A 19,712-nucleotide genomic window follows, 5' to 3' on the forward strand; every position below is an offset into this window, starting at 1 on the left:
AGCACACACACGTGTTGCATAACAAAAAAACAACAAAAACAAGTTCTTATCAAATGTTAGAACATTTTACAGCACATAGTGTTACGGTAACAATAATACAGTGGCAAAGTCCAGAAGCACAGGATAACAGAAGTGTTCCTTGACATTTGTACAAAAGAGGAAAAAAAAAAAAGACAAAAAATAAAAGACAAAAAGTTTGTGTTTTATTGTCATTTGTTGCAGTTAAGTATAAATAAGTAATGACATTTGATCTGAATTGGATATGATAATTCTTTCAAAAGCCCCACTAAATCTTTACTGTACATTATTTGACAACTCCATTAGTGGACTGAATATAAGGCACTTTCATGTGTTTAGCAGCTAAACTACAACATTAGAGGCTTCATAACTTGGCTATTGTGTCTCACACACACACACACACACACACACTTCCTGCATCACAGTCATTCCCACTAACACAGTCCATCTACAGTCTACGAGGCGCTTCAGACCTTGTTAAATCTTGCATGCAGACAAACACACAAGCCATTCTAAATTCACTGATTCACACGCGGTGTAGCAGAGGCTATCCGTCCTATGATTACAGCCACCATTTTATAGATAAACTGAGCTGATTTACTGGACTGTATGTACGCTGCACATTGACTTATGGCCAACACAATCATGCTACAAGACGTGCTAATCTTTGGCCATACGATACATAAGAAAAAAAAACAAGCACATTACATTCAGCAAAAGTATACTGGAGTCATTACTCAACATGAAAACAGCTTGAGAGGACTGTTTAAATCTGCAGCCACTACTGCTGGAATGAGAGGCTGCAGCTCTGCAACCGCATATGCACTGTGTTGTAATAAAAATATACTAACTCACTAAATAAAGCGGAAAAATATTAAAACATTTACAGTAAGCCATGATTTTGGTAAGTACAGAGAGTTACATTCTTCAGTAACAAAACTATTAACCATTTGTGCATAGATTTAACTTGAACAACAAGAGCACAGGAATACATTGTTCACAGTTTCACTACAAGCACAAGAGGATCCTTCACTTAAGAACCAAAATGCTGAGAAATAGCAGTCACACAGCAAGATTCCCAGGAATACTGTCCAAAAGGCAAACGTTTTAATCAAGATGCTAAAGACAACAATACAAATCATTCAGTAGGTTATAAAGTTAGAGGAAAGTACACCAGGTGGATATGCTTATGAAGGTCCACAACAGCCAAGTGTTTAAGAGAGTAACTGTGCACCATTGGACATGACGCTGTTGCAGTGGTTTTTGTCTAACGCCATGGCTTCAAACCGTTCCTCATTTCAACCAAGTGCTCCATGACTTCCATTCAGCGATTGTTTTTTCACTATATCTTCAAACTAAAGAGTTCCTTCAAAAAAAAAAAAAAAAAAAATGCATAGTTGTGTGCTACAGAGGCATCCTTAGACAACTTACTTAGAAATCAGTTCTGGGATCACACATAGATCCCCTCTGGGTTCAGACCAGAGCTGAGAGAGCTGTGGAGGACACGAAGGTGACTGGACATGAGGTGGGACGACACAGGCCGCTTCAATGAGCCGGTCATCGGAACCAAGTCTGGAAAAAAAAAAAAAGCAAATGCACAAGATGTTGAGGAGAGAACCTTGAAAAGTAAAATGAGCAGCATTATTTTTTATACTTGCAGATTTTTGCATTTCCTTTTTAAACCTGTTTAGAGAACTATTTTTTATTAAGAATCCACATTAGGGCCCAAACCACATCTGAATTGTAGCAAACAAGGTCCTAATGACGAAACAACACCCCCACCACCACACACACAAATGCACGTGTGCCATGTATCCACCAGGTGGCAGACCTGAGCCGTGCAGAAAAATCAGACAATGCAGTACATTTTCTGGCAGGGCTCAAACGCCCTCCCGATGGCCACACATCCACTATACTGGCAGGTTATCACCCCCTAGTTACTGCCTTTATATTTGATAACCAAAGCTCAAAAACAGTGACAAACTTATAATTCAGTACAAAAACTGTCCGCAGAGATATTCCAGTAACAGCAATTTTAATGATTTGCATTTAAATCAATATAAAAAGCCAAAACATTCTTGAAGTATTACTACACCACAGGTGAACTCTCATCTAAATCCTTCAATGAAAAGAGAAACATGACATCCAATATACAGAGATTTCATAAGAGCTATTTTCTTTTTTAACAAGAGTTCCTGTATTTATGTTGGTAGATACGGGGAATTCAATATTTTTCAGGGAGTGTGCACAGAAACAACTGTGCACACTCAAGTCTCCAGGCGATTGCAAGTCACTAGTCAATCCAACACCCGTGTTTTTTGAGACTGAAATGAAGCCAGAGTTTCCTGAGAAATCCCACAGACACACACGAAGAACATACAAACTCCACACGGAAAGAATTTAGCTGAGATTTCAACTAAGTACTTCCTTCCCCAGACACACACGCACACAACTAAAATCAGGAGTTGAAGCTCAGGGTTTAAGAGCTGTTGTGTGACAGAGGAAGTACGAGACTTTGACTTGACAATGATCAGTCAGCTGGCCGTTGTGTTAAATTCCTATCCACAGAGGGATTTCTAACAACCTGGCCCAGTCTTATCACATGATCAGTGAAAACCGTGTGCTAAAAGACGGATAAGTACCAACTGTCTGAGGCTGAAGCACAAGTACAGGAAATCAAAGTGTCTGAAAATCCAACTACCAATCAAGTATTTCTGCTATTAGCTTAATGTGTGCTAGTTTGAGCTCTCAGGCTAGATACTGCATGCTGTTACACAGAATACTGCGTTTCAGTCTGCGTGGTAACTTGGAGCTGTAGAAACTGATTTCTCAAGGAGGTACACCTGTATGAAGCACAAAAAAATAAAAATGGAGTAGTGTCTCCCTTCACTCGCTTAAAGTGGCTGCTTTGGAGGCAGCTCTGAAGTCAAAAACACTCAACTCATTTCCCAAGTTGCACGTTCTTGACTCCTCTCTTTGGGCCCGATTTACTAAAGGTTTGCGTGTGTAAAAACGTGTGCAAACTTGACAGCACCCGCAAACCAAAGTGCCAGCTGATCTACTAACAGCGTGCAAAGAGGACTGCGTCTCTCAAATGCGCAAAATAGCACACGCTATTCATTTAGTACTTTTGCCCTGATGAATAATCAATATGGGGCGTACCCGCCAGAAATCACTAAATACTGGGAGGGAAAGATGCAAATTGGTCCATTTACCACCCGCAATGAGATTTACCAAGCCTGAAAGTTTTTGCGTCTGTATTTAATACGTTCGAAAGGAAGGTGCTAATCTGCACAGCATTACTATTGTGGTGAGGATTCTCCACATGCAAAAGGAGAAATATTTTATTTGAATGTTAAATCGAGTATTATTCAGCAAAAGGTTGCCACAGGAGGCAAATTCATTTTTTTATTTGTGATAATAAATAAATCACGTGTTTTCATGGAGAAAAAAGTGTTTCTCATTGTGCGCCTATACTTGTTCTGCAGTTGTCATACCCCGGTGTTGTGCAGTGTTCAGCTACCCTGCCGTGAAAAGCACCCCCTCGCCTGACAAAAATTATATTCTCATTCCGTGTTCTGTTCATGTTCTGTTGTCCATGTTCTGTTTAGCGTCCAGTTTTGTGTTAATGATTCATGTTTAAATGCGCTCATGGATTCGGGTAAAAAAAAAAAAAAAAAAAACGGGTAAATGGTTATTGATGTCATTAATTAATAGCCTGCTTACTGTGTTGTCTTCCATAATATTTGTAAATATATATAATATAAACTCCTAAGTATGTGTTTGTGTGAGTGTGTATATATAAATATATTGAAGTGTCAGTGTGTTGTTTTTTTTCTTGGTCTACTTATCATTGAATATACGAGGGGGTGCTTTTCACGGCAGGGGTGCTGAATACAACAGTTTGCCTCTTCCACTAATATCTCTATAACTCCAACTCGTCAAATTTCATTTTGCGCTTGCGACTATATCCTGCTTTCCATCCAGACTCTCCATGGCGCAAAGTTTGCGCCGCAAACCGTAAGACGCGCTCATTTAAATACTGCGGTTTGCACCTGTTATCAATTGCGCACGCAATCTTAGTTGATCACCCGCAAAACACACAACAACCGTACGCGCAAACTTTTTCAGTGCACACGCAATTTAGTACTCTTTATTTAGGATCTTAGTAAATCGGGCCCTTTGTGCGTTAGTTCCTCCTGCCAGGTATACAAGCAGAGAAGCAAATGACATATGAGGAAACGGGGCACGAGCGAGGTGCGTTGCAAGTCAGAGTTCTGCAGGGGAACAGGCCCCCCCCATGATGCAGACGGACAAAAGAACCCACTGGTGTTTCCTTGTTTTAAACTCCTCAAAAATCAGCCTCCTCTCTCATTCTGGGTTCATTTTAAGAAGTGAGACATCTTCCTCGATTCATTTCTGGGTCCCAGGCACAGGGCGCAAGATGGGAGGGGAAGAAGAATAAGTAGAAATTAGGCAAATGAGATGAGCCTGTGGTTGAAAGAAGAGGAGCTGGACCACTTTATCTCTGTCAGACGATTCAAAGGACACCAGCATCAGTACAAGTAGGAAAAAAGACACATCTATAATTATGTAGAATTACACATTTAGGTCATTTAACTTCATTTGAGATGAATTTTTAACTTTTTCCCCTGCAAGGTTATAGGAGCCGTTGGGGGTCCGATGCAAACGGTTTTCAGTGCTACACAACCATCTGGGCCGCATTGGTCCGCAGCAGATTCTTCACTTATGCGCCAGCTCTCTGTTGGTGTCTCGTGTGATGACAGAGATGTGGTCCAAGGAGCCCGTCAGAAAAACCGCTGAGCACATCAGAGTGACGGTCGAGATGGAAGGATGAGGGATAGACGAGGGAAAGGGAGTGAATGAATGACTCGGGTCGGCCCAGTCTACCCAGGCAGCTGTTGGCAGGGAGCCTGTAACTGCCACTTAAAGAGAAAGACTGTACAGCATGTGCTTTTCATTACTTTCCATTTTCCCCTCATTTTCTCTATCACAAACTCACACACACACATACACACTCGAATACAGAACTGAGTCATTTACTCTCAGCAGGCTGTCAAGACACGAGCCTTCAAAATAATAAGTGCCTTGGTGGAGAGAAGGACTACTAATGCACAGGGGAACTAGCACAAACTCATAAGGTGTTCTGTCTTGAACCAGATCAGATTTCTCCGAGCTGTCAACATAAGGGAAATCAGTCAGCCACATTTGCAAACAACTGGAATTCAAGTAACCCCCCCCCCCCCTTTGTCTAGACAACAAAATATCTGTTCATTCAATGTTTAGAGAAAAGAAAAAAAGCAATTATCTTTAATGACCTGCAGCATGGCTGTTGCTGGTGCCGTCGTCCTCGCTGGGTTCAGCGGGCAGCACCGTGACCTTGGTTCCAGTCTGCTTGATGAACTGCTGGAGGTTCACTTGCCTCAGCTCCTTGGTCAGCTGCTCCAGGTCGTGTTGCATGTCCTTTAAAGGAGACACGTCATGTTGTTTTTTTCCCCCCATAAGTTGACACCAGTCTTTGAGGCCTTTTAATGAAACTGCTATGACATTCTTTGGTCAAAACACTACGGGGATCCGGTTCAAATAACAGCCCTCAGCCACGTTTTTACAGCCATGTTCGTAGCAGCTGGTTTCAGGAGGCAGTGACCTGATCCGCTCCACTTCTCTCTCTCCTGCGTGATACGTCTCTTTTCAAACGTGCTCTCACAGCTAAGCGCAAGTCACTTCTGAGGTTGGGTGGAGAATGAACGATCTACTCTGATCTGGATGTGCAGTAGGTGCCGACAGTTGAGTTGAGTTATCTCAGACACCTAAATATGCAGTATACACTCAAGCATATAATGACCGCCCCTTTTTTTTCATCAAAATAACAGAGGATATGATTCTTCAGGATGCATAAAATCATGGCCACCAGTAGGGCTGGGCGATTTTGGACAAAAATAAAATCCAGATTTTTTTCTCTGAAAACCAGATTTTCGATTTCGATTTTTTTGGTAAAACTACAAAAGACAATGGAATTAATTGTTTCAAATATTTTATCTTTATTTTTAAAGAAAAATAGCAAACAAATTTCCCTATTGGGAATGAAGTGCAATTGAAAGATACTGTTAATCCTCCTTGAGTTTAGTAAAGTGGCAACATTTACAATTTTCATGACTAGACGAGCTCTGTCTGTAATGCAGCCAGCTGCAAAAAAGGAAAATCCATTTTCCGATTTTCCTTTTTTAAACATCGTCTTGATTAATAAATTCGATTTAGATTTAAAATCGATTAATCGCACAGCCCTAGCCACCAGCTTCATTTTTGGTTTTGTAGAGGTACAACTCCCATAACTCACCTCAAGTTTCTTGCTGCTCTGTCCGAGTGATCTGTCCACAGCCCTGCAGCTGCTCTCCAGCTGGACCGCTTGTCTCTCTTGAGTCTTCAACTCTGACTTGACCCTGAGGACCTGAGCACGGGCCTCTGCCTCACTGATCCACTGGTTCTCCTGCCGCTCTCTCTGCAGCTTCTCCTCCTCTAAGCCTGCTTCCACGCCCTGGTGGGAAAACAAAGTCAAGGGTCGAGAAAAAAAAAAAAAAGAAGGAACCATCCACTAAAATATACCACCGTAAGTGAAAGATAAATCAATAAACCCAATAGGGCTGTTCGATTTTGCCCAAAAATAAATCCCGATTTTTTTCTCTCAAAATCCGATTACGATTATTTTGTAAATTGACAAAAGGCAAAGAAATGATTTCAACTATGCTGTTTTTTTATTAAACATTTGCCCCATTGGGCTTTAAGTGCAAACTTTGCTCTTATTAAACCAAAAATGAATGAATAAAGTGCAAAACTCTGTAAAATAAGTTGAAAAAAGTTTTAAAAAATATAATAAAATATAAAGTTTTATCTCTGAAAAAAAAAAAAAAAAAAAAAAAAAATCAGCAAATCACCACTTGCAAACATACAGTAAGTTATATTTCCAATTATATAAAACAAGACATTTTCTAATTAAACTAAACTGGGTCTTTGCATGCTAAATAATAATGCAACCCATGAAGGAGGTAGAGGTGTGTAATGTCAGTCATTACATTTGCTATTCACATTTGCAAGTTTTTTGCAAGGAACACGAGCCGGTCTAGCGCATCTGGCTGGAGGGATGCCCGGTGGCATGTTAGTATATCACCATGGTTACAACGCCCCCTCCTACACTAAAGAGCCTCTCCGATGGGGCACTTGTCGCAGGTATTGAGAGGTATTTCCATCAATCATTAATATGGTATCAATCATTAATATGTGTGCAGACAAGGTAAAAAAATAAAAACGATTTTACGAGTTTCACGTTTTAACATCGTTCTAATTACATAATCGCGATTACCATTTAAAATCGATTAATCGAACAGCCCTAAAACCCAACAAAAAACATTTTGCTAAAAAGGTCAGTGAATATCTCCCACCTGTACCATAGCCAGCTTATCTTCAATGTCCATCTCACAGCCCTTAAGGCGTCCTCGTAGTTCCTGCAGCCTCTCCTCCAGCTGTCTTTCACTTTCTAGCTCAATCTGCATCTCAGTGGCCCAAAACTCTTCCTCCTCCATTTCCACCTCATTCTTCCTCAGGTGCTTCTCCAGCCTCAGGATCTCCTCCATCAAGCCCCCGCCTCCCCCCAGCAGCTCTACGTTGCACCCTCCACCTCGGCTCCCTTGAGCTTTCACCCAGACGCGCAGCTCGGCCTCGTAGGCGTCCAGCTTCTTCTCCAGCACATTCAGAGTCTCTCTTTGTAGGCCGACCAGTCTGACTAGATCTTCCATCCGATAGGCCCACAGGCCGGGGGAAGAGGCCCCGATGACCGGACCCCCGCGAAGGTGATTCCCACCATTTCCAAGGAGGAGTCTCCGCTTGCCCTCGGTGTCGCCGAGTCGGCCTCCGCTCAGTATCTCCCTCAGGCCTCGGGGGGCGCCTGTGAACGTGAGAGACTTGCGTCGGGGTTCGCGGCGGTGAAGGGAGTGATCGTGAGGATGACGAAGCTTGGCGAGAGGAGGGAGACTCTGTCGATGCAGCCCCCGCTCAGGCACTCTGAGGGGGGGGCCCTCTGAGGGCGGCCGTTCCGTCAGAGACGGGCCCGTGCGGTGCAGAATCAGCTGGACGTCACCCGCGTACTGGCCCCAGGTGTTCAGGGACGCCACGGGGCTCTCGTGAGGCGCTAGGTGACGCTCCGTGTCCCGCCATTTTTCTACCAGAGTGTATCTCCCTGTACGACCTGGAAACAACAACACATGCAGATTCATCAATAACAAAGAACACAGCTAAGTATTTTAACTTTAAGGTATCTTGAGCTTAAGAAATATTGATCACAGTGAGCAAATAAATAGTGATGCACCGAAATGAAAATCTGTGACCGAAACCGAAAATAATAGACATTTGGCCGAATACTAGGGCTGGGTGATATGGACCAAAAGTCATATCTGGATATTTTCTAGCTGAATGGCGATACTCGATATATAGCGATATTTTTTCTTGGGGTTTCCCCCAAAGCATTATAGCATAGCATCTCTGTTAGCATCTCTGTTAGCATCATTTTTTTCTGAGGCAAACCCTTAAAAAAACAGTCAGTTTTAATACAAAGCCTCGTGCCAAATGTCACACAGGTTCCTTTATTAACAGAGGTCTGCACAATATCAAGATGTATAAAACAAATGAAATAAAAATAAACTGCCTGCATATATAGAATAAAAATGCTTCTTGAATAAAATAAAACAAATATCCCTTTCCTGCATAACAAATTAAAATACACTGTGCAATTAATACAATGTATAGAGTAACAGGCAGACTTTTCCACTGAGGTTGACAGTTGTGCAAATAAAAAAACATTTGTTCAAATCTCAAATTAAACATGTAAACATATATTGCATCTCTTTGAGCAAATCTCAAATAATTACAAGTCAACTACTGTACATTTTACAGATTTTGTACTAGGAAAACTAACCTGTCAACACTGTCAGGTTTCAGCACACAAATGCCCCTTTTGCACTAGTATCACCTCAGCTCGGTTCTACCCGTTTTGCGCTTTTGCATTAGGGCTGAGACGTGTAGAGCCGCTCCAAGCCGATACCTTTTTCTGTAACCATTTCAGTGAGGTTCTATAGCGGGCTGAGCCGGGACTATTTCTGACGTCACCACCCTTCGCGCCTCTGATTGGTCGGGGGGCGGGGCCGTCAAACGTTTGAATCAGGAAGCGGGAGTCAGAGCGAGGCGACTCGCGGCGATTTCATTATACAGCAAAAACGTCTGTTTGGTGATCCAACTCTGAGGTGCAGATGTTCATAAACCTGGTGACTGACGAGAGAATTAAAAAAGGGATTTAGATGGGCTGTTTTTTTCTCAGCCGCTCGCGGCTCCAGCTGATTTCTCATCAGCGCCGACATGAACAAAGCGGTTGCGCAATCGAGTACGTCACAGCCGCTTCACCCCAACCCGCCCACTTCTCCCCTGGCAGTGCGAAAACACACGTGTAAAGCCACGCCGAGCCGAGTCGGGCCAAGTAAGTCCTAGTGCAAAAGTGCCAAAAGGTACTTTTTTGCCAGCGCAAGGGGTCAGCGTTGATGTACAGTCAATTTGTCGCAAAATAAGCTATATCGATATAAACGATATTGTCTCGTACCATATCGCGTTTGAAAATATATCGATATATATGAAAATCTCGATATATCGCCCGGCCCTGCCGAATACAGAATAATACCGAACAATGGTTCTTCGCAGTTTTTCCATTTATTTTGCCTCTCAAAATCCGATTTTCCGTTACGATTATTTTGTGAATTGACAAAAGGCAAAGAAATGATTTCAAATATGCTGTTTTTTTATTGAACATTTGCCCCATTGGGCTTTAAGTGCAAACTTTGCTCTTATTAAACCAAAAATGAATGAATAAAGTGCAAAACTCTGTAAAATAAGTTGAAAAAAGTTTTAAAAAATATAATAAAATATAAAGTTTTATCTCTGAAAAAAAATAAATAAAAATCAGCAAATCAGCACTTGCAAACATACAGTAAGTTATATTTCCAATTAAATAAAACAAGACATTTTCTAATTAAACTAAACTGGGTCTTTGCATGCTAAATAATAATGCAACCCATATCGCGTTTGAAAATATATCGATATATATTAAAATCTCAATATATCGCCCGGCCCTGCCGAATACAGAATAATACCGAACAATGGTTCTTCGCAGTTTTTCCATTTATTTTGCCAATTTTTTCACCATTGCATAAATCAAATAAATGTGCACTGAAATACCCACCAGTCACAATTTTTCTTACTGTACCTATTGTATTTTTTCTCATAATCCTTTTTCATTTTCTCCCGTTCAAATCCAGTTAATCGGGTCGCGGTTGGGCGGGGCTGATCTCTGCAATTTGAAGCCTTGTATAATAATTGGAGAATCTCGTCAAACATATCAGACAGTGAGGGTTCTCCACCGCATCGGTAGTACGGGCCCTTTCCTCTGCGCGGTGCGTCCCGTGACCGTCTCCATCACCAAGCGGTTTCCCAAATCCAACTCAGCCTGGATCATTTCTCGTGTCCTCTGCTTTTTCTCCACATCCAAGTAATGATCTGACATGCTGACATGTTTGCTGCGTTTAACACCGCACACCCCTTACTCCACGCTGTTCGCTGTTTGATTGCGTCATCTAAACATGCCGTTATTAATTGTTCGTTTTTTCCCCACTTAATCCACCGAACACCGAAAGTGTTTTTTTGCTATTTTCGGCCAAACAATTTCGGTTACCGAACATTCGGTGCATCACTACAAATAAACATGACAAATCTGCCTATTAAACTTATTTTCCAAGATATTTTTTTTCCTTTTAAATGCAGAAATTGCACACAAACAAAAAGAAAAATAACTGCCTCACGGTGTTTAGACCAAACCTCTATACATTTCTAGAGTTGGGTTAAAACTGCTTCTCAAACATCAAGCACCAAGTTAATATTGATCTCTCGTCACAGACACACAATAATGTATCTTTGATAAAAATAGATGACTAAATATCACATAAGTGCCTCGACAGCTCGACACATACGCATAGCTGTGCAAACGTGTTGGGTTTCCAAAGACTGAGGAGGGGGCTCGGAGAGAAGTGCTGCTTTCACAGTTTGGCAGAGCACTTAGCGATGAGTCAGACTTTCCCTCCTCCCTCCCCCACTCCTCGCGGGGACTGATGTCAATACAGCATGCTCAAGCACCCCCTCCTCCTGGAGGAACCATATGGGAAAGCAGGCAGCAAATCCAAGAAAGAACCAATATAGTCCCTGATTATGAGCCACTCTCTCTCTCAGCAGGAGCTCCATGTAGGCAGGAGAGACGGGGCCTGTTGGCTTCAGCCACACTTATTCTCACTTTATAAGTCAGCTTGACATTTTAGGAAGATTTCAACACAGATTGTTGTTGTGGGTGGGTGAATGCAGAGCAATGCACCTGATGAGGATGCTTCAATGTCAATCAAACTATCAATCCCCGCTGTTCTGCTTGTCCGAGACAAGAGAGATAAGCAGCTATAACGGGATGTTTCCTGCATCAAGTTATACCAGGATGTTGATGTAGCCCATCTCATATCAACACAGTTATAGGATATCATTTTCTGATAGTTTAAGGTTCCTTACAGTTACAGAACAGCCTGGATTGTTGTTTTTTTAAGTGGAAAGGAGGAATCGTAGTAAGGGACTGCAACACATTTGCCACATTCAAGAACAGCTTAAAGAAATGGCCATTAAGTAAACAGGACTGTAACCATGACCCTCGGTAAAGATTCATTTGTCACCTTGTCACTTTACTGCATAATAACATCATAGTGTTAATAATGCACTTTGCCACTTTATTTAAACACTGACAATCTGATTGTAAACAAGAGGTGATGCTTCATGCCATCACCTCTTGGTTTGCTATTTTTTTTATGTAAATGATTACTCAGCTGACTAGTAATTATCTACTTCTTCTTACTTTTTCCTTTTTTTTTTACCCTCACCCCTCCCCAGTTATGTTGTACTTCATGTCCCTTTTTTTTTTTTTTTCCTTTCTCTTCTCCTTCCGGCCCCATCTCCACAATCTGTTTACTCTACAACTGGCATAAAACCTTAAATTCCACAACTGAACAATACATGTGATCTGGTTTTGCATTGCTGCAGCCCATTCCATCTTCACTCTCCCCTCTCCTCCCATCCTCCTTGTCTTTCCCCCACTATAGCACTTTAACTTTAAACCCTCAGCACTTTAATCGTAACCAGCACTTTAATTTGCTCTGGCACTTTACCGCCTAAACTTTTAACTGCTAAATGTGAAATGTGTGTAATGTATTCACTATTGCAATATATGTAAATGTCTAAGATCGTGTTAGTAAGATTGATGTGTCAGGTTGTTCTCCTGTTCCTTCTATCTTAAATAGAAGCAAAATAACAAGAACAGAAACTTTTTGCACGCTATATTTGTATTTGTTCTAACTTGTTGTTTAACTTGTCTTTCTTTTATATTTTAAGCCGGGGGACTGCCAATGGAAACTAGCTCTGTAGCTAAAATTGGGTGCATTTGCATTTTTAATTCTAAATGTATATGAATGTACACTGTCCCTTCCCAAATAAACTGAATTGAATTGAATATTTACCTATTGCCTGGGCCAAAGCGATGACTACTTCCTGGCAGGTGGTTGCCTCGGTGACTCCACACACCACTCTCTGGACTCCATCCACCCACACTTTCAGCTCCATGTTGGGTCAGAAGTGAAGGGGCCGGGACGTTAGCCCCAACATTATTGAAGGCTGCAGTGACGCAGGGCAGCCCAAACCCCAGCGGCTAGTTCACTGTGGAGGAAACCAGGGAAAAAAAACAGGAAGCAGTTAGTCAGGATGTGCTCAAGGCCAGAGCTGCAAAGATCCTAGGATCTTCATTCAACCGTGTTAATGTCAGACAAGTAATCAAAAAAATATAGGGGGAGTCAGGCTCATAGCGCTAACTTAAAAAGATAAAAGTTCAGAAAGGACTCCAGGCGTGCCGGTACCGCCCGCCCCTAACAGTGTTTTAGTCCTCTGTGACGAGGGCTGTCGTGTCTGTTGGGGTTACAGGAAGAATCTGCCATCAGACTTTTCTAAACCCAGTTCCTGCTTTTGTGCTTGGAATTAGATGGAAGCAGTGACGGCATTAAGATGAACTCAGCTACTAAGAAATGACACACGAAACAAAGAGGGGGCGAACATGTGGGGAAAGCCCGAGGATTCATCACATAAGGGAACGGAATAGGTCTGTTTTTTTTTACATTAGCTTCTACATTTCCATCGTAGCCTACTGACAGAATTTAAAGATTCAGCAACAACTTAATGTGAAAACAAAAACTGTTTACTCACATTAACATAGGGCTGGGCGATTTTGGACAAAAATAAAATCCTGATTTTTTTCTCTGAAAACCCGATTTTGATTTTTTTTGGTAAAACTACAAAAGACAATGGAATAAATTGTTTCAAATATTTTATCTTTACTTTTAAAGAAAAATAGCAAACACATTTCCCTATTGGGAATGAAGTGCAATTGAAAGCTACTGTAAATCGTCCTTGAGTTTAGTAAAGTGACATTTACAATTTTCTTGACCAAACAAAGATGACTAGACGAGCTCTGTCTGTAATGCAGCCAGATGCAAAAAAGGAAAATCGACTTTCCGATTTTCCTTTTTTTAACTTTAACTTGATTAATAAATCCGATTTAGATTTAAAATCGATTAATCGCACAGCCCTACATTAACATGTGGATAAGTACTGAGAGAAACGAAGCCCTCGCCCTGATGAAGGGATACTTGAAAATGTTCTTGAAGGACAGTCAACAGGACCAAACTAAAAACCAGATGATTTCTATCACCCTGCATGAATCTAACCTTCAAGCCACCTTCTCCTTTAGGTCAAAAGCCGCTATTGTTCTCCAACCCCCCCAGTAATTACACCTCCATTGGGGCACGCATTCCCCATCCACATTCACAAAGTCCTCCGCGCCATTCTGTCCCTCAGCTCGATTTTAGTCAAGACACTAATCAGGAAAATGGAGATGCTGAAATCATGTTGGGAGAAATATTTACTTAATTACAGAAAACGGAGTGTTACACAAAAGAGCCAATTCTTCAACTGTTAAAGTTATCATTCTGCAAATAGTACAAAGTCCCGGGCCACACTTCACATTTGCAGATGGTGTGTCACCTTTGTTGGTTTCCTGCTCGCTCTATTCTTGGCACGCTCGCAGCTGGTTTAGAAAGCGCTTTTGTCCCCCTTTCAGGCTGCCCTTAAATGGCAGTGAAGGGCTTAAGGATGGAGAGGAACTGGGATAGTCACACACAGAGTCTTTATGCAGAGTCCCAAAACATCGATACCATTCTGCTCAACCCCCTTCAACGGGATGGTCAAAAAAAGTAATAAATTGTTCATCCTGACATGAAGCAACACAAATCAGATCAGCTATTAGTCTTAAGGCAACTTTAAAACCACTGGCATGCGAGGCTGAGCTGAGGGATTTCTCAAGACCATTGCGTAGGGGGCTTCATGTTGCACTGGCATTAGAAAAAGGCTCAGGGTGTCTCGGTGGGGCGTTTCCAAATGTCACTTGCTTTGGTCCAGGCTGTCGCATTTGCATTCGTTAACATCAACCCGGAAAGCCCAACTGATGCTACAGACACAGCGGTGACGGGCAGAGTGCCATCCTGAGCTCTGCCAGCTCCCTTCCTTTGGCCCGTCAAACCCACAGCCTGGGGGATTGCCCACCTCCTGATTTGTGCAGCTCGCCCTGTGCCAGAGAGGCATTTCATGAGGAGCAATTGGATTTCTGTGACTTCTAATGAAACTCAGCTGAGATGATAAACTCGTGCAAAAAACCCCAAATCCAATCCGACTTCAGTGCGGTCGTTGAGCCACATGGACTGGAGATGCATCTTTCCCAGAGCGGCGAAGTGTGCGAGCAGCCCTGAACAGCCTGCCGACCCGGCTGCTGACAACAACCCTCCAGACCTACAGGAGCACATCGAGCTGGCAGGGGAAACGCTCCGACAGACTGCTGGTGTAAACATTCCACCATATGCTGCTGCGGGTGTCTCAACACAGTCAATGTACCTCAGTACGCCTTATAGAAAACGCTGAAAGACCATGTGCCATCGCAGCACACATTTAGGGGATTTAGAAGCTGCCAGGCATCACAAACTGAACTGTGTATGGTGTAGTTTAGTAAAATGCTGAACGAGAGGGTATCAGAAATAAAAACAACTACATAACAAAAAATGCAGGATATTAATTTTGATAACTTACTTTGCAAAAAAAATGTATACTTTTATTTTGGAAGAACGATTCCCCTCCATCTTTTAAGACTTTCATTGACCAAATCACAGCATTTCTACCATTAGAAAAGCTAACATTGGAAAAATATAACCGTGGCCATCTTTTTCAAGAATTTTGGTTCCCATTATTTTCTGGCTTAGAGTTTCATTCATTGTAAACTTCATCATACGCTGATTGCTGTTTTATTGTTGTCATTTACTTTATGTAACCTATGTATCTGTAGGTATTTGAGTTTTGATGCCCCTACTGTTACTCTTTTTTTTTTTTTTTTTTTTTTTTTTACAGTTTATTTATTTTTTATTTATTTCGTGTGTATGTTTTTGTGTTTTTTTGGGGTGGTGGTGGGAGGGGTGGGTTGTAGGCGAGATTTCGCTTGTGTGCACAAAAGAAAATAGTAAAGACCTACTGTTATTTAGGATGTTTGTGATTGCCTTTCTTTTGTGAAATAAAAAGATATTGAAAAAAAAAAAAGAAATAAAACAAAATGGGGATTCATTACATAAAAGCTTGGCTGAAGTCGACTGATGAGAAATTCCGAGGGAAGTAAGGGAACCAAGGTAGAAAACACAGAAATTAAATGAATTGTAAAGTTTCTACGTTGTCATTTTTAAAAGGAAGTCTTATCCAAGACATGTATTAAAAGTAATTTGTAATCAAAAGCTTGCCAATGTTCAGAATTTCCTCATGCTGCTGATAATTAAAGACCAATGGATGCGTCTTTTAGACTGGAAGGAGAAAAATAAACCCTCTTGCATGTTAGTTCACAAACTTTAACTCAAACTACGCTCCCTGTAGAGTAGCATGTAATTACTAGCAATATACTCTGCTGTAATTTGCAACAGAGCTGTTGTGAAATAGATCTCTGAGCATCCAGAGACAGATGCTGCTTTATTGTGGAGGGACCGGTGGTGTTGGGGTTGGAAAAAGCTGCTGAATTCTTTTAATTCACGCCCCTTCCTTTCAGTTTCCCTGGTCATTCTGTGACTACAGAAACTAATCTAATCTCTGGACTTAAATCAGTTTGGAAGATAAGAGTTTCTGGTTGAATGTTAAGTAATTCAAAAAATAAAAGAGATGTCCACACAGCATATGTACCGGTCTAGCATGTGTACAAATCTTCTGAGTGTAAACATCACAGAGCATGGTAAAGACCAGAGACAGACCTTGATCCTACAGAGTGGGAAGAGATAACAACCAGAGGATGCATTCCTGGGCTGTGAGAAAGCAACTGGCCGTGACTGTGAGATAAGAATGCTATGGGTCCGTCCCTGCTCAGAGATACCGGCCGCTATGCAACAAGTGTAAGGTATGCAATGGCGCTTCAGAGTGCATTCGATTTTAAGTGTGACATTCTGCCCAAATGAAAAACGTCAAACCAGTTTGTTTCAAAGGACAATGAAACTTGATGTTTTGTCACCACAAAAGTCAGAATTAACATATTGCATTCCATAATTTTTGTGCTTTTGGAAATTGAGAAAGTTTCCAATGGCACACCGCTCAAAAACACCAAAATCAAACTTAAAGACGATAAGTAACACCCTCAAGGGAATATTGCTAAACTCTCAACTAGGAATGGGCGATATTTTACCGTTCACGATATGCCGTCAAAAAAATTCCTCACGATAAGAATTTGTCATGTCGCGGTAAAAACGATAAATTCCCGTTGATGACGTTTTCGTGTAAAGCTGATTTTTGGAAGGAAGGTAGGAAGGAAGGAAGGAAGGAGAGAGCAGGAGGAAAGAAGGAATGAAGGAAGGAAGGGGAAAAAAGGGGAGAAGGAAGGGAGAAAACAAGGAGGAAGGAAGGGAGAAAAGAGGAAGGGAAGAAGGAAGGAAAGAGCAGGAGGAAAGGAGGAAGGAAGGGAAAAAAGAAAGAAAGAAAGAAAGAAAGAAAGAAAGATTCCCGTTGATGACAAACATGGCGGATCTGAGAGCGAGATAGATTCATAGTTAAAAAGGTGGAGTTGAATTTTTTATTTATTTATTTTTTTTTTTTAAATCGTAATTTTTATCGTTATCGGGATAAATGCCAGAAATAATCGTGATACATTTTTTAGTCCATACCGCCCATCCCTACTCTCAACACTGGTGTGTTAGGAATTAAACCCACATCCAACCACACTACAAACAACAGCCGGGGCTCCTGTTGGCTCGGGTGCCCCCCCGCCCCTCCACCTTTCACCCTGGAGCTGCAGACTCCCCAGGTTCTCTACTTGGTCGATATTAAACATTTAGCAGCCGAAGCAGCCTCCCCCATTTTGGGAGGTCAGTGCTGGCAGAATCCCAAACATCTGGACGGCACGTTCATCCAGCAATAATGCCGCCTTTGTTCCCTTGCCATATTCGCTGCTCACTAGCCAGCTTTGAAGAGCCAGCAGGGGCAGGCAGCAGCGGGCTCCTGCAGCAACACAACAGGACTGCAAGAGGCATCCGGCCAATTTATACATGTTACTGTGGTTTGTAAAACATCATCTGGTCCTCACTCGTGCTCTTGCACATAAGCACCTACGGTCTGCAGGAGGGGCTGCCTGAAAATCACAAAACAAAAAGGAGTCACATATTAATCCATTTCCTTGTCCTTAGGTGGTTGTTTTCAGAGTCTCCTCCATGGTGGTATTACACAAATGCAGGGGTGCAGATCCGATGTCAGGATTGGGGGGGACACCAACGTGATTTTAATTTAAATTTTTTTTGCCAATATGCAACTCATACCATGCCATAAATTGGTAAAAGCTTGCAAAAAATACTACACAGGGAATCATTTATTGTGCTTACCTTTCTTGTTTATTTGTCCTAAACAGCCAACAGTGTGTGTCACTGCTTACTTGTTATATTCGTAAATCATAATTTTAAGGGTTTGGGGCATGTAGTGTATACTCATCTCAATCTCATCTCAAATTCTTCTCACCATCTTCCTTTTATCCTATGGGACTACTTTATGCACGATCATTTGATATATGGATGAAATATGGAGCCCTAAACAAGTTGTTTAAACTAACTGATCATGTTTTTACACAGTTATGGTGGTAAACAGTTCTTAAAAAAAAAAAGGACATTGCTTTCATTCTGTACACCTCAAAAGGCACCGACCGTGGATGTATTATTTTTTTAGAAATATATTTTTAATAAATATTCTACATATTCAACCTTTAAGTCTGAAAATACATTTGTTTAATTTTGAATAATTTAGGGTATTTTTATTGGGGGGGGGACATGTCCCCCCCGTCCCCCCGGGATCTGCACCCATGCACAAATGATCCCAGGAAAGACCACCAAATTACAAGCTAAATTCCTGAACTCAAGCAAACTTCTTCAAGTGCATAAACCATTTTGTCCGAGTGCAACAGCTCCACAGGTTGCACAAAGGGGGGACTTGAGCAGAAGAAACTGTAACTCATATGTGAGCAGTGCTGGAAAGACTCACCAGAGAGATGCAGGTCGACACGTTTGCAGATGATGCTCCTGCAGCTGGTGATAATCAGCGGTGTCACAATGTGCAAGGTAACAATTTAGGTAAATGTTCTGCAGAGCACTCAGCAAAACACCCCGAAATGAAAACACAAACCGAGAACACTGACTTGCATGTAGATTTTTTTTTTACGAAAAAGGGGACAGAAATTGAAATGAGTGCAGACGTGACTTCTTTGCGCAGCTGTAACAATAATAACGCATCTTTGTAGAAATCTCCGCGGCGGAGGACGCAGGAGGGGGGGATGGCGTTAAAGGGCTGCAGAGAGGGTTCAGAGAAGTGGCACAGACATGTCCCCGTTACCTCGGCCTCGGCTGGATGTGCACAGATGTTTGTCTCTTACCTCCACAGCCCAGCGGGCCCTCTCCGGGGGAAGTTTGGGCAGAAAACACGGAGAAACTGCGAGGATTCCGCAGCAGGATCCGCTGCTCCGCGACTCCTCGGCAGACCACTTCCACTCAGTCTCTGCTCCAAAGTAGCGTCGAAAAAAAACAACACTACACAAGGCTGTCGGATGCCTGGTAAAAAAAACTACAACAACAAAAAAACAGCCAAGTCACGGGGGAAACCGCTGTGTGAAAGTTTGCGCGCTGGACGCGTGCGGAGTCAGCAGCAGCGCTGCGGAAAATGCGCGTCTCCTCCGCTCTGTTTCATTCCTGCTGGTAAATACACGGTCGGAACTGGGACACCGCAAAGCATTGTGGACTGTTTAAAGCTGCAGAGGAGAGGGAGCTTCAACTTTGACGTGCAGGACTCCTCACCCTGCAGATTAAAACACACTTTCCCCTCAGTAAGACGTCCACACCGACCTATAGAAAACATTTAGATGGGAAGAAGGCTTTCACTGAGACTGAGTATGTAGCTTGCTCTTT

At 42.1% G+C, this 19,712-nt stretch overlaps 1 protein-coding gene across 1 annotated transcript; it reads right to left on the reverse strand.

Annotated features, from left to right (window-relative positions):
* Nucleotides 1-58: 58 nt before the first annotated feature.
* On the reverse strand, nucleotides 59-19,496 carry LOC133444391 (ras association domain-containing protein 8). Its single transcript, XM_061722148.1, has 6 exons — nucleotides 19,184-19,496; nucleotides 12,675-12,870; nucleotides 7,476-8,278; nucleotides 6,377-6,574; nucleotides 5,358-5,502; nucleotides 59-1,590 (listed from the first exon to the last, which is right to left on the reverse strand). Exons 2-6 carry the CDS (start codon nucleotides 12,775-12,777, stop codon nucleotides 1,469-1,471), a joined length of 1,371 nt encoding a protein of 456 aa, XP_061578132.1. The 5' UTR covers nucleotides 12,778-12,870; nucleotides 19,184-19,496; the 3' UTR covers nucleotides 59-1,468.
* Nucleotides 19,497-19,712: the final 216 nt, after the last annotated feature.

This window comes from Cololabis saira, chromosome 5 (genome assembly GCF_033807715.1).
Source record: "Cololabis saira isolate AMF1-May2022 chromosome 5, fColSai1.1, whole genome shotgun sequence".
In the NCBI taxonomy this organism is placed as follows: domain Eukaryota; kingdom Metazoa; phylum Chordata; class Actinopteri; order Beloniformes; family Belonidae; genus Cololabis; species Cololabis saira.

Coding starts and splice junctions, on each gene's coding strand:
- LOC133444391 (XM_061722148.1), bottom strand. CDS start 12,777: ATGGAGCTGAAAGTGTGGGTGGATGGAGTCCAGAGAGTGGTGTGTGGA. Junction 8,279..12,674: donor CGCTTTGGCCCAGGCAATAG/GTAAATATTCAA, acceptor TGTTGTTTCCAG/GTCGTACAGGGAGATACACT. Junction 5,503..6,376: donor AGAGCAGCAAGAAACTTGAG/GTGAGTTATGGG, acceptor TCTCCTTTAAAG/GACATGCAACACGACCTGGA.